Here is a 23000-nt window from a genome sequence, read left to right as displayed (position 1 = left end):
CAACACAACATTGCTTAACTTTATTTGCAAATGTACTTCTTTTTGTTGTAAAACTACCTGTTTTTTCCCTTGAGTTGCTTTCTCACGGTCACGCCTTGTCTCTGAGATTCTGTAAAGTAGCTACATGCTAGTTTTTTGGGTTCTTCCAGACTCTTCGCCTTTGCTATTCTTTGTCCTCTGCTAAGAAAGAAACGGTTTGTTGTTTCTTGCTATGAATGCGGCCTTTCATCATAACGCTTCTTTTGCCGCCGTCGCTTCAGTTGAGGCAAAGCCGAGACGCCCTCGCTCAGCTGCAATATGTCTCTTCTTTTATTGTTCTGCTTCTGTCTTGCCTGCCACGTTCTTTAAGCCTCGGCAACAGACACAAACTTGCACTTGTGACCCACCCTTAAAGGTGAAGTGAGTATAATTCTTGTCTCTGATGAAATAGGTTCATCAAGACTCAGTTGATGCATCTCTGGCATCAATAATTGCCTCAAGTCTTTTTAAATATGGTTTACGCTTCGCACACATATTTTTTGGCAGGTCTGCTCATTCCTCCTTGCAACTCCGCTCAAGATCCGTTGTATAGGAAGCATCAGTGACCTGCCATTTTCAGATCTCTTCAGAGATGTTCATTTAAATTCAAATCTGGGCTCTGGCAGGGCCACCCAAGGAGTTTCACAGAGTTGTCCTTAAGTTACTCCTTTGATATTTGGTTGTGTGCTTAGAGTCGTTGTCCGGCTGAAAGATGAACTGTTGACCCAGTCTGAGGTCAAGGAGGTCTGGAGCAGGTTTTTATTTACGATGTCTCTCTAATTGCTGCATTCATCTTTTCTCATAACCTGAGTTCCCAAGTTCCTGCTGCTGAAAAACATCCCCGCAAATGATGCTGCCACCAGCATGCTTCATTGTAGGGATGATATTGATTTTATGATGACCGGTGCCTGGTTTTCTCCAAACACGATGCTTTGCATTCACGTTAAAAAGTTCAGTGTTTGTCTAATCAGAGCAGATAATTCTGTTCCTCGTGAGCTGAGACTCCTTCAGGTTCTCTTTGGTACAATCCATCGACGCTGTAAGTGCCTTTTACTAGGAAAATGCTTATGTCTTGCCACTCTACCATACAGGCCTGATTGTTGGATTACTGAGATGGTAGTCCTTCTCGAAGGTTCTCCTCTTTCCACAAAGGAGCATTGGAGTTCTGATAGAGTGACTCTCACCTCCAATAGTAAAGGTCCTTACCTAACTTCTTCCATGTCTGCAATATTGCTCATCGGGACCTTCATAGCATTTTTCTGTACCATTCTCCAAATTTGTGCCTTAAGACAATTTTTTTTCAGAGGTGTACAGACATTTCCTTTGACACCCATGTTTTTGCGCTGATACGCATTCTCAACTATGGGACATAAAATATACAGTTATGTCCTTCCAAACCACGTCCAATCAACTAAATTTACCATAGGTAGACTCAATGATGTTATAGAAATGTCTCAAGATTGATCAGCGGACACATAATGCATTTGAGCTTAATTTAGAGCAAATGCTGTAAATACTTATGTGGTTTCTTAGATGTTTCAGGTTTAATACATTTGCAAAAAAACTCCCAAAAACTATATTCCTGTCGTAGTTATGGAGTGGTGTGTGTCACTTTTAAAATAATGCTGTAATACAACTAATACTTTCCCAAAGCATTTCTAGATTTAAACCTTTTATTGGAATGGATTATACTAATTAACAAATTTTCCATCATTTATTGAACACAAATAGACAAATATCACTAACATTTTTTTTTACGTTTTATACTGTAATGCATTTTATTTTAACCTAAGATTTGCAAAGCTTAGTAAAGTACCTAAGTAAATTTAAAGGTGTGCTTGAGTAGGAGCATGTTTGTGGTCTCTTTATGAAGTTAAGGCTACTTTTCTCTGACAATAAGAACGTGTACAAGTACTCCAAGGCCACATTTGATAAAATTAGCCTAGACACAATCCCATGTATTTACGCCAATATACACAGCGCTGAAACTCAGATCAGATGTTTTTATTTGGACATGGTTCAGTGCGCAGGAAGTCAGGGACGAGGCAACAATCATAGTCCGATAGGCAGGCAAGGTGTCAGTGATCCGGTTAAGTCACATTAGTGAAGGTGAAAGTCCAAATGTTTGGCACGCGGTAATCGTGGTCAGGAAAGGAGGCAAGGGTTCGGTACACTGGAAACAAAAACAAGGCTGTGACATAAAGGCTTGAAACGTGATGAAAGAGGCAACAAACTAGCATCATGCTCAAAAACAGGGGAACAGGAGAGGCGAATAGGGAGCAATCAGGGCTAGTGACAAAAGGTGTGAGTTGAAATAAGAGCCAAGAAGGAAGTGACCAAAAAAGGCAAGGTAGAGCAAGAAGAAGAAAGAGAAAACCAAACCTGACAGCCAGACTGTGACATATTTTCCCAAAGAGACTGTTCCTGTCTTTGTTGCTTTGTATGAATGGTTTTTAGTGTTTTTTAACTTTTAATACAAAAAATAAAACGGAAGCTCATTTTTCAATATCAAACAATAGTTTTGGCTCTAATAGGACTATTCTAACTGGAGAGAGGATGCAACCGAATAATTAATTCAAAAAAGGTACAGTGCTTGCATTTACAACCCCCTTGAAGATTCTTCCCAATGGAGAATTCTTATGCCCATTGGAAAAAATCATGAGTTGTGATTCATCCTCAATTCTCTGAAGACAACATTTACTGATCTTTGTCTAACAGTCTAAGTGTGTGTTTTAACCAGCTGGGGTGAATACACTTTTTAAAAGGCACCCTCGTGAATTTTCTGCTTCATAATCTCTTTCCCCATCAGTCATGTGGAGATAAACGCTGGCCTATTTTCAATCGCTTTAGTTTCTCATTTGACAAATATGCTTTCCCGTACAGTGATACCTCTTTTTACGAGTCTAATTCGTTACAGAATCATGTTTGGAGCTCGAACCAGGCGAATGTTTCCGATATAAAAGAATTGAAAACTTAATGGTCCACTCCCTTCCTCCCAAAAGCATACAACAGGGTTCCCCCGAATCTTTGAAGTCTTAAAAGGAATTGAAGTAGGTCCTTAAGCACCGTTAAAATGTCATTACTCCAATTTGCGAAAGTCTTAAAAATGTGAACACATTAAATTTATATTTGTTTGAACTAAAACGGTCTAGCAACATTTATCAAATGTTTTGTTTAATAATTGGCTGATGCACAGTGGCAACATGGCGTGAGCACAATGTTAGAACTATCAAAACATCGATTGGTTTCAGTCAGGGCCTTTCAGACAGACTTAGTCGTGGGTCTACCCACAATACACATAGCAACTGTGGACAAAGATGTTTGGTTGGGACTAGTTTACATTTCATGAGAAGTGGCTCATCGATTATTTTTGCCATGGCTTAAACTCTGTGCCAGGTTATGTGTACAAGGCACCTTGTAATTTGTGCATTAAATGTTTTTTGTTGTCTTGGTTTTAAATTTCATTTAAAAAAAAAACCTTAAAATTATTACTTGCCTTAAACTGTAGCCTCCCTGTACAAGTGAACCCTAAATAGCTATAAAACACATCTTTATGTTCACTGAAAACACAAACAAAAATAATTAAGCATAAAATATACAGTAAGATGCTATTTAAGGTGGTGTCAGTAACTTCATAATATTTTAATTGCTGACACGAGTGTCTGGCTGAAATCGTCATAGCAGCCCGTCAAGCTTCTTTTTTTGGCATAAGTAGTTATGTGTTTCTTAGACATGTTTGAATAAATTATTTAAAAAAAAATATTTGGGGGGGATTGGGTTGACATTTGACTGTATTTCAAACATTCCTTTTCGTCCTTGGATAAAAGAACAAGCACAAGCCCCATCCCCAGCGACGCTTTTTAAAAAAATCCACAGATCTCGCCTTGCCTATTTTGGCTTTGATACAGATGGTGTCTGTCACTTGAAGCAGATGACGTCATTTTAGATCGCTAATACTTTCGCGGTATTCTACATAGTCAATTTTGCTGCGAGTAGATAGGTACTGCATTGTGTTTGTGATGTTTATTATCGCCTAAAAAATGAGGATTTCTGATCATTAAAAAGGGGATCAACTGGCCAAGGTTGACAGGTATGACACCAAGAGACTGTTGATGATACGTAAGCACTTACTGTACACTTAAAATGAACACACACATTTTTTGCGTGCGCATAACGGATGTCTTTCTGGCGTACCCTAGTGGTAGCCTCTCGGACTGCTTGTGAACTGTATTTTCCTCCGAACATCTGTTAAAAAGAAGTCGTTCTTTGTGTTTAGTGGTCTTGTATAAAGAGGTACCACTGTATACTCTTTCGTTAAAAGAAAGGAGGATGTAATGTGGTGTTAATCCTGTTTTGGGAACATATGAGCATGCCCGCTTCCGATGCCCACAACCTGCCACCTGGCAGGGAGGCTATGTCTTTCCAAAGCCAGGCTCAGTTGGGGGCAACCAGCACAAAGCACCCACCTGCTGCTTCTCAATTCCACACAAAAGGTTACTTAATTGTATTGAAGCCATGTTCCTTCCAAAGCATCCTTTTTTTTTATAGAATAGTCTTTATTGTTATTGGTCTCTACGTGGTGAAACACTGTATGCAAGGGAGATTAGACATGGGACTCCGGGCTAAACATGTAATGAAGCCTCTAAAGATAAGACTTCCAGAATAAATAGGCAAATATTGTCAGAACCCGAACACATAACGTTTTCGCACCAAGCTTTATTTTACGGAAACAAGGCAGTCATGCGCTGGAACACAAATGCCAGCGATTCGCTGGGCAGAAGAAGTGAGACAGAGAAGTCAGGCGCGGGAAAATAGGAATCTAGGGGCAGACGAGTTTGAAACCGGACAGGACAAACGTGATCGATACACGGGCAGATACCGGACAGGACGGGACAGACGGGATCAATACCGGATGCGGGATACACGATCAAGATACCGGACAGGACGGGACTGACGGGATCGATACTGGGTACAGGATACACGAGAAAGATACTGGACAGGATGGGACTGACGGGTTTGATACCGGATACTGGATACAAGAGCAAGATACCGTACAGGACCGGACTGACGGGATCGATACCTGATACAGGATGCACAAGCAAGATACCGGACAGGACGGGACAGACGGGATCGATACCGGCAAATTGGATACACGAGCAGAATACTGGACAGAGTCAAAATGCTTGCCTTGCACATGCAGATGTTGACAGACTGACAAGGAGTGAATGACAGCACTGACTTTAAATAGGAGCTGAGCCAATCAGGCAACGAGCTGCAGCTGGCGCCAAACGAGCGGGCCCCAGTTGAGGGCAATGGGCAATCCTGACAAAAATATCAATAATGTAATCCTAAGAGACTGGCCCAAGTTATAGTGCAATAAAATAATATTGGAGGTTAACAATAGTGCAATGAAAAATAGTGCAACAACATTAGCATACACAAAAATTCGCAAGATATATATTTTAAGTTTTTGGCACTTGTTTAGGGAGATGAAGGCCCTTGGGAAGAGACTGTCTCTAGCAAGTATTTGGTTAATACTTATATTACAAAATGTACATCTTTAAGTGATGGGCTCTGTATAAGACTGATATGTAAAACTGCTGGAGGGCAGGGAAACATTAAATAAACACACTGGGCATGTATGTTGTGCGAATAAATATTTATGAATAAAATAAAAATGTTCAACGAGAAACCAAACAAACAAAAATGCTTCTAAACGGCTGTACAACAAACCAAATTCATGTGCACAAATATCGGTCAACAACTTGAACAAAAAGACCAGTTCTCCCATTAGCAGTTCATGAACAACCAAGTGCAGTGCGTTTTGCCTTAAGAGTTTAAGAGAATACTCCCCGTAGCGCAATTTCTCTATGGGAAAGGGAAAAAAGTTGATGGTGGCAATTACTTGCTACAACTTGGCAAGCTAGCCTGGAGGGCAATCCAGCCTGGGCAGAGAGCAGCCAATAATCTTCTTGGCTGTGTTGATCTCTCTCTGTATGTTTTTCCTATCTGCTGCCATGCACCCAGGACAACAGGATGCCAGCAGTTGCTAAAATGCTGACACCTGGTGTTTGAAATTGCTATGGAATATAAATCAATTTATGGGCAATGCATTGTCCATACTCCAATAACTATTTTAAATGTAAAATAATAGCTCTGCTAACAGTAAAGAAAAAGTAGCAGCTTCAGTGCTAATTTATCTTCATAAGAATATTATAACACCGTTTGAAAACGCAGATATACTAATGCAGACATTGAATTCTGACCCCTGGTTGGTATGTAATCCCAATGGTTTTCAAATAAGGGGACATGTATCGTTGGGGGTAAGCCAAGGCACTCCAAGAGGTTCAAGATTCAAGATTGTCTTTATTTTCATAAACATAAAATGCCAAATAAATTTTTTTCGCAAATTCGTAGTTTTCTTTTTATAAGGCTTATATGTGAGTATAAACTGTACATTTTTGTTATGCTTTTGAACAAAAAAGGTGAATACATTCTACTATCCCTGCTTTGAACTGCACAATCCATCCATTCGATACATTTGAGAAGTGGAATTTTTTCTTTATTTTGGGTTGTCATTACCTCTGCAATAGAGGATGGGCATGTTGAAACCTCTTAGTGCATTCAGAAATGGTGCTACCTCTGCAATAGAGGATGGGCATGTTGAAACCTCTTAGTGCATTCAGAAATGGTGCTACAACTCCTGTACTGCGGAACTATTTTGAATGAAACTTAAAAACAATGCTAACACGTAAACACTTCCTTTCTGCTTTTATTCTTCTCAGACACTTTGTTTTCACAGCATCCTCACATAAGCATGCGTCTTTCTAAGTATTATCCCTTTTTTTGAGCCCGAGCACCTCCTTTTCAACGCCAATGCGTCTTCTTTTTCCTACCCGTCCTTCAGTGTGGCTCCATCTGTCATATGTACACACAGTCACAGTCATGCCTTTGCACAGCATTCCCTAGAGGAGGCCTCACTCAATCGCTCTCTCTTACAAAGACACACACAGTCACACACACAACACAACCTTAACATTTGCGTTTTCGCTCGGGATGTCATCATTTTGTAATCACTTGCGGAGTCTTATCGTCAATGATTTCTGGTTTGCGCGAGTGAATTGATGGTTCATTTCGGTAACGCATTTCAACAAAATGATAATTGGGTCACTCGATGCACTTCGGTGTGTATATTTGTGTGTCTGGTGAGACATCAGGGAACTGCTGCTCTATGATGTCTGGCATGACATGAGAAGACATGCCTGGAATGGCTGCTTAAGGGCACAACCATGCAACAGAGGCCCCAATCCTGAGTGCCTGTTTGGTCTTAGAGAGTGTGATGCGAAAGGACTCCACCGTCCAAGGGTCTTTGGAAATTCTCCCCCCACGGCCACTTTTCCTCAAAAGCATAACATTTGGTTGACGTGAGTAAACAAGGGAAAACATCTCAAAATGTCGTCTGCCAATTTACTTCCCTGAAATTGGCTTTATATAATGATGTGAAATTTATGTTAATTGATACGTTTATAGTTTAGTAGACACTCTATAATATGCAACGATTTCAAACAATTTTGAATTTTCAATGTGAACTGGAAAAATCCTCAAGAAAAAACACAATCTCAAGCTGTTTTAAAGGTCCTCTCGTGATTACTAATTATTATTAATAAAAGAGCTGTACAGAATTTGGAACTACTCTCTGCCACGAATTCCTGGCTTGAAGTAATGATTACAGCCTCAGTTAGATAATTAATGATGCGGATGCAACTACATGTATTTCTTAGACGTGCACAAATACTCTTTTGTCATCTTTTTGGGGGTTAAGGTTGGCGTGCATTATAGGTAGTCTAGTGGTAAGAGTTTGTCATTCACTGCCGCAACCCTGCTTCACATCCCATTACAACCAAAAATGCACATCTAAACTTTAAGTTATTTTTAGGTAAAAAATGTGCGTCAAATTGTGCTCTAGTATTGTTTAGGGTCCCAGGACAAATGTAAAAGTGGGCTGTATCCGCCCCGCGGGCCATAGTTTGGGGACCACTCTTAGATATTATCTTCCCCCTCAAGCGAGACGTGCTCCGCAATGTAAGGCTTTGTGAATAATGCGTCAATAGGTGTTTCAATCGGATATCACAGCATAATTTTTGGTATTACAAAAGTTCTTGAAAGGCCTGACTCTAAAATTGGATCACATATGCTCGACAGATTGGCAACACAGAAATGTGAATTTTCTTCATTTGGGCCTGCTTTCCTATTGCATTTTGCTCTGTGATTAGGAGGAATTGTTCATGACACTCAACACGGTGCTCAATGCCTTAGTTGCATCGCCAGCATCGCAGCGTGCTATCGCTCCTCTCAGGTTGCGCCCATATGTGTGCCGTACTTCTCAGCAAACAATGTTACGACCAATTGTGGTCTGCTTTAGAGTGCGGCTCTACGGCTTTGTCTTGTTTTTTTTTCTCCATCTCCTTAAGGGATATCACCCCCTGGTGTCTGGTATGCAGGTGTCTAATCAGGCCTTGATCCTTTTGTTCCCCATGTTTGGCAACACTCGAAGCCCCCTCGCTGCTTGCTGCGAAGCGGAGATGGCATTCCAGCAGCTCTCCGTAATCCTCTGTCGGAAGTCCAGCAGACGAGTGGCTGGTGTTGATAAAACACACTCCCGGTGGAATTTTACAGCTTGCTGGATGATGTTTAGAGTACACAAAAGCGGCAGTCCTGCTGATAAAAGGCAGAGAGGAACATGTATGGACATTTGGGTCACAGGTTTGGCTCTCTAAAAGAAAATATGACAAGTCCGACATACATTAAAATTCAAGGTCATGCACGATGAAAATCACATTTTAGTTGTTTGTTTTTAACCGCAAACTCGTTGCGAGCAGTGCAAAAATGTTTTCTGTGTTATTTTTGGAGAAAATATATCAAACCAAGTCAACTCCTTTTTCTAATCCTTCTAATTATAATTTCAACAATTATTTTTAGGAAACATGTTTGGTAAATTTAGAAAAAGTTAGCATCAAAACAATAGACCTCCATTATATCATTTACCTCATTTGATGCTTAATTTTTTCATTTCACTGGACAAGTTAAAGGGACAGTGTGTTTCATTTGAATCCTATATGTTGCTGTACTGACTTATGCAACCCAAAATTTTTGCTGAAAAGCACAAGGAAAAATACATACAACAGAGAATCAAAGTGACCAAAAAGCGCGATTTTTCTTTTTTTTTTTACCCAGCCTTTCACAAGGTTTTTGGTTTTCCATGGCAACACCGTGGTGGACAAAATTAATCCATATTTCTTGACCTATGGGTAATTAAAAATGCATGTTTATATGAGAGTTTGTGTATTTTTACTTATTATTTAAATCAATATTGTTTGATTAATGAAATGCCATTATTTACGGTATATTCATTCTGGAGCATGTAACTCTTTCCTTTGTGTGTCATGGTTTGTATTGCAAAACCCGCAATAAAAGTCGTCTGTCCTCGACAGGTTCTCATCCGCGTCATTGATACCAACAACCACCGGCCTCAGTTCTCTCGGGCAAAGTATGAAGTCAGCGTCCCCGAGGATGTGCTGGTGGGGAGCGAAGTGCTCCGTGTGGATGCCACCGACCAAGACGAGAAAAACAAGTTGACCTACACTCTTCTGAGCAGCACTGATCCCTTCAGTCTGAAGAAGTTCAAGTTGGACCCGGGCACGGGGGCGCTGTACACTGCTGAGCCGCTGGATCATGAGGCCATGCACAGCCACGTCCTCACAGTTATGGTAAGTGGGAATGGTGGCACAAGAGGAGGTCTGAGAAAGTATATTTTACCGTATTTTCATGACTATAAGGTGCACCAAGTTATTAGGCGCACCCCCCAAACATCGTATTTTGTCATATATTTTCCATACATAAGGCGCACTAGACTATAAGGCGCTCCAGTGGGAACACCAACAAAACAGTCAGATGGTTAAGTCACACTTATTAACCCCTTAAAAATCCAACGGCTCGCAAAGAAGCAAATACATGTTTCTGACACGAACGGACACACACGAACGGACACACACGAAAGAACACAGTGTCTCTACGATGTCACCAATCACTCAAATTCATCATTCCACTTATCATTAGAAAGGTTAAACTCTTGGGATTCAAGAAATGCCAACCATTTCTTAGTTTCTATTTTCTTTTTTGCTAGCAGCTCTTTGGAAAGCAAAGTAAGAATTTCATTGTGCAGGGAAACGTCGTTCTTTACTGTGAATATGACAATTAACACTTTGAATTGAATTGAATTTGAAAATAAACTCATCACAGAAACACCAAGATCAGTCTGAAACAAAATACTGGGAAAATATAAAGCCGGGGTAGCCCACCAAAGTCGTCATGCAGCCATCACGTTCAATAATAATACGCAACCATGGTTCTCTTATATTGGTGAGTGTTGTAAATCGAACCGTGTATAACATTTACGTACTCCAAAACACGCAATAATGCCGAAAAACAGAAGAAAAAAAATCAGCCGAGAAGCATCTGCATCGGTAGACGTTGCTTGTTGCTAGATGTCTGTTTAGCCCCATAATTCCTGTTTACAAATGAAGTATTTAAAATAAGTCGTAGAGGAACCTAGCTTGTGATCACATTCATCTTTTTCGGACAATTGCAGGCTTTATTTTGCCCCGCTTTAGCCTATGGGATCCTGTATATGCTAAAAAGGACTTGCCTCCTTTACCTCCGATTAACTTTAGCCAATGGTGATCGATTCAAATGATGATTGACACATTGGTTAGGAAATGAAATGTCGGTATATATATCCCAGCATACAACGCGGACTACTTCGCCTACGGGGGAAAATGAAGACGCCGGCTGCTTGCCTGAGTTGTGAAACCTTGCGACTCAATATTGATCAAGGCGCATATATGGAACATGGTCAGCTTTTGAAAAAAATAAAGGCTTTTAGGTGCACTTTCTATTCGTGAAAATAAGGTAATTATTTTAAACTATCTACGCCAGTTTATACATTTAAAGCTTACATTTATGTAGCATATATGTATGTATATGGACCTGTCTGTCAGCAATTAGGGTGTAATAGGAAGTTAAAAACATCCCATTTTTAATACATATTTGTAGATTACATGTTTTCATTTACTGTATACTTTGTTCTGTTCATTCCCAGGTACGCGACCAGGACATCCCAGTGAAACGCAACCTGGTGCGCGTTGTCATCAACGTGGACGATACTAATGATAACGCTCCGTGGTTTGTGGGAACGCCCTACTCAGGACGCGTGTTTGAGTCTGCCGCCGTTGGGTCTGCCGTTCTGCAAGTCACAGCTCTAGACAAAGACAAAGGTCGCAATGCTGAGGTCATCTACAGCATCGAGTCAGGTAGAGTCTTGAAAGTCACTTTTTGTACGCTTGGTAATGTTAATTTGAAGTGTAAAATTCAAACACACGTTTGGATAATTCTGAAGAATAGTAAACAAAAACATTTGTTGAAATTTATGTGTTTATATATATATATATATATACAATTAATTATTTGTCCGACCATCATGAGAAGCTTAAACTCAAGTATTCAAGCATTTTTATGGCTTTAAAATCAAGGTTTCAACCTTGACAATACTAATCTCAACATAGGGTTTGTACAGGTGCTTGAAATCCTTGAAATTGATTGAATTTTAAGGTTTTGTTTTTAAGGCTTGAAAAGTACTTGAATTTTGGGTGAAGTACTTTTAAATTCTTAAAATTGATGCCATGCTTCACAACAAATCTGCGCCCAAGAGGACAGTTGCATGCCACACCCAAACAGGGCACTATGAAATGTGTATTTGTGCAATGATTAGGTATCAATTATGGACATATTTTATAGGCCATGGAAAAAATAAAGGTAGCATCTCCCTGTGGTAAATTGTAATGGGAAGAACTTTCTGCAACTGAAAATGTAAGCTAGATATTACTGTCAGTTGCACCCCACACCTTTATGTGTGAGAGATTTTTCTTAAAAACAAATATGTTGATTTACTCAAGATCGAAAAATATTATGTCTTGATAAATGCATACGCAAGATTAAAAATTGCATATGTAGATCACACACACATACATATATACTGGACTGTCTCAGAAAATTAGAATATTGTGATAAAGTTCTTTATTTTCTGTAATGCAATTAAAAAAAACAAAAATGTCATACATTCTGGATTCATTACACATCAACTGAACTATTTCAAGCCTTTTATTATTTGAATATTGCTGATTTTGGCTTACAGCTGAAACAAACTCAAAAATCCTATCTCAAAATATTAGAATACTTCCTCAGACCAAGTAAAAAAAAATAATTTTATAACAGCAAAACTAAATCAAACATTTGAAAATGTCCATTGATGCACTCAGTACTTGGTTGGGAATCCTTTTGCACGGATTACTGCATCAATCCGGCGTGGCATGGAGGCAATCAGCCTGTGGCATTGCTGAGGTGTTATCGATGCCCAGGATGCTTCGATAGCGGCCTTCAGCTCATTTGCATTTGCAGGTCTGGTGTCTTTCATCTTCTTCTTAACTATAGCCCACAAATTCTCGATGGGGTTCAGGTCAGGGGAATTAGCAGGCCAATCAAGGACAGTGATGCCATGGTCAGTGCACCAGTTACTGGTGGTTTTGGCACTGTGGGCAGGTGCCAGATCATGCTGGAAAATGAAATACTCATCTCCATAGAGCTTTTCAGCAGATGGAAGCATGTAGTGCTCTAAAATCTCTTGGTACACAGTTGCATTTACTCTGGACTTGATGAAACACAGTGGACCAACACCAGCAGCTGACATGGCTCCCCAAACCATTGCTGACTGTGGGAACTTCACACTGGATTTCAAGTAACTTGGATTTTGCTCTTCTCCAGCCTTTCTCCAGACTCTGGCGCCTTGACTTCCAAATGAAATGCAAAACTTGCTTTTGTCTGAAAAGAGGACTTTGGACCACTCTGCAACTGTCCAGTGCTTCTTCTCCATAGCCCAAGTCAGACGCTTCTTCCGTTGTCTTGAGTTCAGAAGTGGCTTGACCATGGGAATACGGCTATTGTAGCCCATTTCCCGGACACGTCTGTGAACTGTGGCTTTTGATACCTGGACTCCAGCTTCAGCCCACTGTCTTTGAAGCTCCCTCAAATTCTGGAAGCGGCTCTTCTTCACAATTTTGTTAAGGCTGCGGTCATCTCTCTTGGTTGTGCAGCGTTTCCGGCCACATTTTTCCCTTCCAACAGACTTTTTGTGGATATGCTTTGAAACTGCACTCTGTGAACAGCCTGCTCTTTGAGAAATTTCTTTTTGTGTCTTACCCTCCTGATGGAGGGTATCAATGATGGTCCTCTGGACAGCAGTCAGATCAGCAGTGATTTAGTTTACTGAACCAAGCTGAGTGTTTTTAAGGCTCAGGAAACTCTCGCAAGGTGCTTCGAGTTAATTTGATGATTCAGGTGATTAGTTGAATAGCCTACTTGTATACTTTTTCATGATATTCTAATATTTTGAGATAGGATTTTTGAGTTTTCTTAAGCTGTAAGCCAAATTCAGCAATATTAAAATAATAAAAGGCTTGAAATAGTTCAGTTGATGTGTAATGAATCCAGAATGTATGACATTTTTGTTTTTTTAGTTGCATTACAGAAAATAAAGAACTTTATCACAATATTCTAATTTTCTGAGACAGTCCAGTATATATATATTTGTGATCTACAAAATACTTAATAAACACGTCACATTTTTTCTTTTATTGGCACTGGATAATTGGAAAATTGGCTTCTAATGTCTTTAAAAAGTGCTTTTATTAAATTTAATTCGTCCACGAAAAAGGTGTTCGAACCCTGCTAACGCTACATTAAAATGAAAGTCAGTACACTTATCTAAAATCATGCTAACCTTTGATCTTTACTAAGAAAACAAAACAAAGTTGAGGGAAAAGCCATAACTGCATCATTTGAAGCATACAAGACATCATATTAAATCAAAGTCACTGTCTGTTCAGTGACAGCTAAGTCACACAAACATAATTACCATTTGTTATCAAAGTGACAGGGACCTCGCTCGCTAACGACATGTTAATGTCTTCGTTTTTACTGTTGTAATACCTTAAAGACAGAAAATGTAAATTAAAGTCACTTTTTTAGAAAAAGCCTTTCCGTCTTACAGCAAACTAAAAAAGTATGTATTGTTAAAGTCGAACACAGAACTGACCTAAAACTTGATGCTGTTTAAGATACAGTCATGATAATAACTTCAGGGCAAGTTTTTCTCTACTGTATATTTCTGGCGATAAACTACAATTTTACAGACTTTAATGCATTTGTACCAAATGAAAGCTTTCATTGTAATGCACTGCTAATGAAGTCATGAGTCAGCCTACTGGATGTTTTTCATGAATGGAATACTTAAGAAGACGTCAAAGGCTTTGTCTAGAGTTTTCAAATATGCCAGTCATTTGATCGACCCCTGGAATAGCCTGCATTTTTCCTTGTAATTAAGCTACTTAACTTGGCCTTTGTTTGAACTGACCTGACTTTTGATGGATTCATGTACAAAAAGCCCCTTACAGCACGGTGGTACCGTCACATGTGGCTTTGATTTGTTCCTTGACGATGTTTGTCTGCCAATTAAAATAATTTAGTTTGTTTTAAAATATTATTATTGTAATTCTCCTAGTGACTACTACTAAAGTAAGTTGAAAATATAATAACACAAGAACAAATAAAATGTTACAAATTCTGAGTGTACCTGTTAATTATTTTTAGTATATTGTTGTTTAGTTTGGCTTCTAAGTATTCATCCAAGCTGCTGGAGCAGCCAATTTGGGGTACTTGTATGCCAAGGTACCATTCTTTTATAATCGAAGACCTACCACTAAATTCATTTGTCTTTGTTTCTTGTACAGGAAATGTGGCAAACTCCTTTGCCGTGGACCCCATCCTGGGCACCGTCACTGTGGCCAAAGAGCTCAGTCGTGGCAGCAAGAAGCGCTTTGAGCTCACTGTCAAGGCAGCTGACCGTGGGAACCCCCCGCTGTCTACCACCGCCCTTGTCCACATTGTCATCACAGTCTCAGACAATGCCGCCCCACGCTTCTCTGAGGAGCTGCTCTCTGCCGACATTAGTGAATCAGCAGCCCCAGGAAGTTTTGTTAGCTCGATGATGGCTGTAAGTCAATCATCGATTTCCTACCAAATCAAAAGTGGAAACACCGACAATGCTTTTGACATCAACCCTAACTCAGGCGTTGTGGTTACACACAAAGAGCTCGACTACGAAGTGACACCACAGTACAAGCTTGTCATCCAGGGAACCAACATGGCCGGGCTTGCCAGTAACATCACCTTGGTTATTCATCTTAAAGATGAGAACGACAACAAACCAATTTTCCTCAAGCAAGAGTTCCAAGGCGTGGTCAGTGAGTCAGCTGCCGTTAACAGCGTTGTCCTCACCAGAGAAAACGTGCCATTTGTCATCTGTGCTACAGATGCTGATAATGACCGCAACTCTATGCTGGTCTACCAGATCGTAGAACCATTTGCCCTTAACTACTTTGCTGTTGACTCCAGCACCGGTGCCGTCAGGATCACAACCACCTTGGATTACGAGCAGAGGAGTGTATATCGCTTTACAGTGCAGGTCCATGATCTTGGCGTGCCCCGGCTGTTTGCAGAAATGGCAGCAAACGTGACGATCGAGGTGTTAGACGTTAACGACTGCCCTCCTGTTTTTAGCCAGGACATCTACGAGGCAAATGTGGTGGTGCCAACATATCGAGGTGTAGAAGTTGTCAAAGTCAATGCCACTGACTTGGACTCCAAACCCAATGCCAAACTTCTCTTTTCCATCTCCGAGGGCAACATTGGCGACAAATTCCTAATTGACACAAACACTGGTATGATATCCATTCAGAATATCACACAGCTCAGAAGCAGGTATGAGCTGAAAGTCAGGGTTTCTGACGGGAGATTTTCCAACGTCGCTGCCGTCAAAATCCATTTGAAGGAGAACAAAGAGAGCAAATTGAAATTCACTAAAGAATTCTACAGTGCGTCCGTCCCAGAGAACTTGTCAATTAAGAGGACAGTGGAAGTCATTGCTGCTGTTGGTAATCAAGTGAATGAGCCTCTTTTCTTCAAAATCCTAAATCCTGACAACCACTTCGAAATTGGAAAGACATCCGGGATGGTTTCGACCACAGGATTACCATTTGATCGTGAAAAAGAGGAGGTGTTTGATATTGTAATTGAGGTTTCCAAGGAGGAGCCATCTCAAGAAACTGCCCACGTTCTTTTGAGAGTCATGGTGGAAGACGTTAATGACAACGTACCGGTCTTTGTGAACCTCCCCTACAATGCCTTGGTCCAAATAGATGCAGAGCAAAACCATGTGGTCCGGCAAGTAACTGCAATCGACAAAGACCATGGTCGCAATGCTGAAGTCCATTACAAGCTGAAAGACACTCAGGATTTTGAAATCAACCCTTTGGGAGAAATAACAGTCAAGAGGACGCTGGCGAAAGAATTGCTGAACACTGACTTTGTTGTGGTAGTTGTTGCGATAGACGGTGGTGATCCAAAACTGTCAGCAGAAGTGGAAGTACCAATCACATTCGTGAACAAGGCCATCCCTATTTTTGAGAAACCCTTTTACAACATTGAAATCCCAGAGAACATCCAGGTGCACACTCCTGTTCTTCACGTCCAGGCCAGCGATTCTGAGGGGCCTCGTATTGTGTACACCATATCTGAGGGGGACCCCTTCAAACAGTTCATCATTGACTTCAACACCGGGGTGTTACACGTAGCGCAGCCTTTGGACTTCGAAACGCACCCAGCTTATAAATTGAACATCAGGGCCACTGACTCACTGACTGGGGCACACTCGGATGTATTTGTGGACATCATCCTGGAAGACATCAATGACAACTCCCCGGTGTTTCTTTCCAAATCTTATTACGCCAACATCTCTGAGGCATGCGTTATCGGTACATCTGTCCTGCAAGTCGAGGCAAAAGATGTCGACACAGGTCACAATCAGGAAATCTTCTACCAGTTGATAGAGGACAAGGGTAAGAGTTCAAATAACTTTGTCATTGACCGTGACACGGGGCTCATCTCAACTGCACGAGTGCTAGATCACGAGGAGTCAACGCACCACCAGCTCAGAATTCGTGCAATAGATGGAGGAGTCCCTGCCCTCTTTGCTGACGTTGTTGTGACGGTGGATGTCACAGACCTGAATGACAACGCGCCAGTGTTTGCTCAGCCGGTCTACGAAGCAGCTGTCAGCGAATTGGCCTCACGTGGACACTTCGTCACTCAAGTCCAAGCATCGGATGCAGACAGCTCTGACTCAAACAAACTGGAGTTTGCTATTGTATCAGGAAACGAAGACCAGAGTTTTACGATTGACAAGCATACTGGCGCCATTGTTGTTTCCAACCACCGCCGACCACAACTGCAGCCACTGTACCACCTCAACGTGTCTGTGTCAGATGGTGTTTATCGCAGTTCAGCTCTTGTCAACATCACTGTCATTGGTGCCAACTTCCACATCCCTGCCTTCTCTCAGGTAGAATATGCTGTGGAGCTGGTGGAAAACTCCCCTGCTGGTACTTTAGTAGCTGAGGCCAAAGCCACAGACGATGATGAAGGGTTGTACGGGAAAATCACTTACCGCATCATCAATGATGCAGCCATGAACAAATTCACAGTTTCTGAAAATGGGGATGTATTCACCTTAGAGAGTCTGGACCGTGACAGCAGCGTGGAGAAAGTTATTCCTATCTCTCTTGAGGCCCGAGACGGTGGCGGCAGAGTGGGCTTTTGTACTGTAAACGTGGTCCTCACTGATGTCAATGACAACGCACCTCAGTTTAGGGCTGCAGAGTACAAAGCCACCATTGCGTCAGACGCCCCGAGGGGTACATCAGTAGTGAAGATTGCCGCCTCAGATATGGACGAGGGAAGCAACGCCGATGTGGAGTACTCTATTGAGACAGACCTAGAGAATGTGGCAGAGAACTTTGAAATCCATCGAACATCTGGGGTGATTGTGACCAAAGAGAGTCTTATTGGTCTGGAGGGTGAGCTTTTTGCATTTTTTGTCCGAGCAAAAGACACTGGAAACCCGCCAAAGCACTCAGTTGTGCAGGTATACATTCGGATAGTTGCACCTGAGACTCCTATCCCTAAATTTTCAGAGCCGTACTACCGCTACACAGTAGGTGAAGACCTACCAATCGGCACAGAGATTGATGTGATCCAGGCTCAGAGTGAGCAGCCACTTACATACAGCCTCGTGAATGGCAATACTCCAGAGAACAATGAGAATGAGGTCTTTGTCATCGTCAGAGACTCCGGCGCCCTGAAACTCCAGAAAAGCCTGGATCACGAGTCGACCAAATGGTACCAGCTAACCTTACGGGCTCAAACCCAACACAGCGGATATGACATTGTCACATCAGTAAAAGTCAACATCCAAGTGAAAGACCTCAACGACAATCAACCAGTCTTTGAATCAGACCCTTACCAGGCAGTGGTGGTAGAGAACCTTCTTGGTGGGGCACAGGTGATTCAAGTAAAAGCCACCGACTTGGACTCTGGCACCAATGGCCATGTTCTGTACAGCTTGGATGCCAAGCTTAATTCCAAAGACATTGCAGAGCTTTTTGCCATTAACACTGAAACCGGCTGGTTGACCACTCTCAAAGAGTTGGATCGTGAAAAGCATAGCGAGTACAACGTCGCCATTATAGCCACTGATCAGGGTGATACAGTCCAGCATACGACAAGCACACGAGTGGAAGTGACAGTTGCCGATGTTAATGATAACCCACCTCGCTTTACAGCAGAGGTCTACAAAGGTACAGTAAGTGAGGACGATCCACCGCCCAGTGGCGTCATTGCCATTCTTAGCACCACCGATGACGACTCTGAAGACATCAACAGACAAGTCAACTACTTCATAACTGGTGAGATGGCATTTTCTTTATATTTGATTATTTGTGAAGAAGCTAAGCCATATATAGTCTGGCCACAAATCCTGAATAGAGTATAAATGTACACTGTTACTGTTACTATGTCTATATTTTCCTTGTTATTTGTAGCCATTTAGAAAGCTTTTTTCTTGTCAGTGTCATCCAATTTTCTTAAAGGAGCCTAATTTAGTCAGTTGGTGTGTAAGAAAAATGCATCTCAATTTCATCCAACAGCAGGTGATCCACTTGGACAGTTTGCCATCGAGCACATTCAGAACGAATGGAAGGTGTCAGTCAGAAAGCCACTGGATCGTGAGTCCACGGACAACTATCTGCTCAATGTTACGGCCAGTGATGGCATCTTCACAGCCAAAGCTGTAGTGGAGGTCAAAGTCTTGGATGCCAATGATAACAGCCCCGTGTGTGAAAAGGTAATTACGCCCTCCCATTGTTGTAACATCAGGTCCTGTCATGTTGGTGACCAATCCGCCCCACTGTTGCTTGTGATAGTCTCTCTACAGTGAAAGTGTTCCTGAAAACTCACCGGCCAGCAGACTCATCCTGCAAGTTTCAGCAACTGATGCCGATATTCGATCAAACGCGCAAATCTCTTATGAGCTCCAAGGTCCTGGATCAGAACTGTTCTTCATTGACTCTGAGACGGGTATGCGTACGGTATTATCAAGCTTTGTTCATAGCTTTAGTCTGATAAATAATTTGTCTGGTTTCAAAATTCTAAACAATTTAGCAATTACCAATGCCAATATTTAAGAAAATCCATATTGCTGACATTAACGTTGACCCAAAATTGCATGGACGTGTTCTTTAATAATAGCTACATTGAGTTAACCTTGAAATACTTAACATAGTTAAATGTTTCCCATGTGTATATTCACAGGTATTTTGTTCATTTTGTTGGCTTTTATAGCTGTGATTGTTTTTATTGCTCCACCACCAAAACATATTTTTATTTAAAAGCCAACTCTTATATTCTTGCCAATTCTTACCCACACTGGGAATAATACAAAATGAACTCTTGTGCCCAGTTTGTTATTTGCTGGTTCATTTTGTTAGTGTTTTTTCCTTCTCTCTGGCAACCAGTCAAAACTGTTACTCCTCGGGGAAACAAGAAGGGGGAAAAAATCCTAGGCAGCAGCACAATCCCAGGTTGCTCACTTATGGGGAATTTATGACTTTCTCACTTATTGCCTACATATAATGCCTACTGGGACTGGGAGAGTACCTAAATCACACGCTCCATCTGGTTACCGTTTTTGTAAGTGTGTTTTTATGTCTGTGTTTGCTTTTTCAAAATAAAGTCGAGAGCACAAGAGCACATTTTGCCTACTACTTTGTGCTTAGACGCCCAGAAGGGTCATCATAAAAGCGACGCTAATGTTCAAATTATAACCGACGACCGACAGGTAAAATCTGCTTTTAAAGGCACTAATGTACCCTTTTATATGCTTATTCTTTGACATTGTGTGCCCATCTGTCTTAATTACATACATTGAATGCTTTTATCATTGTATGGTGTCAGAAAATGTCCATAATTACACTTTTATTCTTTTCATGTATACATTAGATGACCTTTTTACATGCAGGATGAAAAACCGTGCAAACAACTGCCGAATTCAAGAGAGTTTTTTCAATTGATGAATTCAGCAATCAATTTCATTTTATTGGGCCAAAACATATGTTTTACATTGGAATAAGCTTACTATCTGCTGAAAATGCACTATTTTATTAAGGCACTATATTTATATGATCTAAATAACACATACACCATGACATACAGTATATCAAATGCAGTTCCTTTTCATTGTTCGTCAATCTGCTCGATGACCACACATAAAAATAAATGTCACACTCGTCCGGGATATTTTGATGCAGCAAAGCACTTTGGACCTGCACAAACTCAGTCTTACTCTCTAAAAAATGCTTGAAACAGTGCAGTTCTCCGACTCATATGTGCGTAAAGGCACTTATAAAGTGACGCCAAAATTCCACGAAGTACTTATTTATCGGTGGAAGTCAGATCCCGAGTGGCGACGGAATTCTCTACAAAGCCCAGTGCTTCATGAATATTGTTTTCAACATGTATTTCTGTCAACAATGTACCAAAATGACCTTGCATCAACTCATGAAAAGTTTGTCTTATATGTTGGCGTTTCAATTTCAGGTGAGCTGAAGACCCTGAAGCCCTTGGATCGCGAAGAGTGTGACAAGTACCACTTCAAAGTGCGGGCAGTGGATGGCGGCGGGCGCTTCTGTGAGGCTGACGTGCATTTGGCCGTGCAGGATGTTAACGACAATGCCCCCGAGTTTGCAGTCGACCCATATGCATTCACCGTCTTCGAGAACACAGAGACGGGAACATTTGTTGCCAGGCTGCAGGCCGATGACGCCGACAGCGGTAAGGGATTGTTCTCTCACCTTCTAATGTGAATATGTTACATTGTTGTGACTAAGGCCAATACCATACTTATTTGTATATAATGTGCATTTTTCCATCACCAAAAAAGAACTCAATGTCACGGGGAGCATTATACAGGGACATTGTAAGGTAATACCTTACTGTATTTTGAGCAATGATTGATGAGTCAAAAACAATTGCTGAAATAATTTGCACAAAAAAAGGATGCAATGGGATTTGAACTCAGATCAGAGCGTTGAAAGCAGCAAATTTGAACCTCTAGACCAGGGGTGGCGAACAAGTTTGACACAAAGAGCCAAAATTTTTAACTGTGAGAGTCAAGGAGCCACAGCACGCACTGACCGGCATTAGACATAATCTACGCAGACGATTGGGAGTCAGTAATGTGTCCGGAGCAGTATAAAAACTGCCAAATTAATTTCAAAATATTATTTATTATCTGTTATTAACTCTGATGGAGGCAGTCCTGTGGAGCAGGGGTTAGCGCATGTGCGGCACAGTTCTGAGGTCATGAGATCGAACCCCCTGTGTGGAGTTTGCATGTTCTTCCCGTGCGTGGGTTTTCTCCGGGCACTCTGGTTTCCTCCGACATCCCACATCCCAAAAACATGCATGTTAGGTTTATTGGCCGGTCTATATTGTCCCTAGGTGTGAATGAGCGAGTGAGTTGTCCGTCTCTGTGTGCCCTGCGATTGGCTGGCAACCAGTTTGGGGTGTCCCCCTGCCCACTGCCCGAAGATAGCTGGGATGGGCTCCAGCACCCCCGCGACCCTACTGAGGATAAGCGGTACAGATAATGGATGGATGGATGGAACTCAGATGGATTCAAGTGTGTTATAAGATGGGGAAAAACTAAACATGAAACGAGGCAAAGAGCCACAGTATATAGAAAATATGATGAGGCAAATCTAGAGCCGTGTGTTCGCCACCCCTGCTCTAGACTTTCAGGGTTATAGATGATAAAAAAAAGGCTTTAGATTTGATCTCATCATTACACATTCTTTCCAGTGCCACATTGTACGATGTTGTAGCGGAACATTATGGGAAATCCTTCAGCCCAAACAACGTCGTGTGATGATAAGATAAAAGTGAATATATTTTCTTTCTGCCGCAATCTGGGTTTGAATCCTGTTGTGCAAATATCACTGCAATATTTTTCACTTGGTCAATCATTGCTCAAATATGGTAATATACTAACCGGGGTCAGAATCGCTTTGCGGTATTTTTAAACCCAACATTTGTTACCTACCACGCTAAATTGTAACTGAGAAAAACTTAAACCAAATTCTATCATAATTTTTCACCAAACATAAACATTCTCATGAGGAACTAACAACTAAACAACAATGCAATAAAATGTTGATGTTTGTTATGTTTGTTTGTTGGGCTCGCTAAATAGTCACTAGACTTTAGTCTGAGTTAGGGCCCGGTCACACAGCCTTTTGCGTCTGTATCGTGGGTAAAATTTTGCGTTTTTTTTTTTTGCCCGTGGTTGCCCGCGATGGAAAATGCGCAAAATTGGCCAACCAGCTGTTCATCGGTGGTATGCCCGCAAAACAGACGCCGGC

General features: G+C 41.3%; 1 protein-coding gene across 1 annotated transcript in view; it reads left to right on the top strand.

Annotated features, from left to right (window-relative positions):
* The window catches only part of fat1a (FAT atypical cadherin 1a), a 120838-nt gene that overhangs the window by 61103 nt on the left and 36735 nt on the right, over nucleotides 1-23000 (top strand). Inside the window, exons 9-14 of the mRNA XM_088342086.1 lie at nucleotides 9510-9785; nucleotides 11177-11387; nucleotides 14919-18989; nucleotides 19230-19426; nucleotides 19506-19659; nucleotides 21178-21411. Of these exons, the coding sequence (XP_088198212.1) occupies nucleotides 9510-9785; nucleotides 11177-11387; nucleotides 14919-18989; nucleotides 19230-19426; nucleotides 19506-19659; nucleotides 21178-21411 (5143 nt within the window). The remainder of the gene's footprint in view (nucleotides 1-9509; nucleotides 9786-11176; nucleotides 11388-14918; nucleotides 18990-19229; nucleotides 19427-19505; nucleotides 19660-21177; nucleotides 21412-23000) is intronic.

The sequence above is a fragment of the Urocampus carinirostris genome, chromosome 8 (assembly GCF_059441175.1).
Source record: "Urocampus carinirostris isolate Australia breed hairy pipefish chromosome 8, RoL_Ucar_1.0, whole genome shotgun sequence".
In the NCBI taxonomy this organism is placed as follows: Eukaryota; Metazoa; Chordata; class Actinopteri; order Syngnathiformes; family Syngnathidae; genus Urocampus; species Urocampus carinirostris.
Note: the sequence above shows the minus strand (reverse complement) of the source record. Positions and strands in the feature narration are given on the sequence as shown.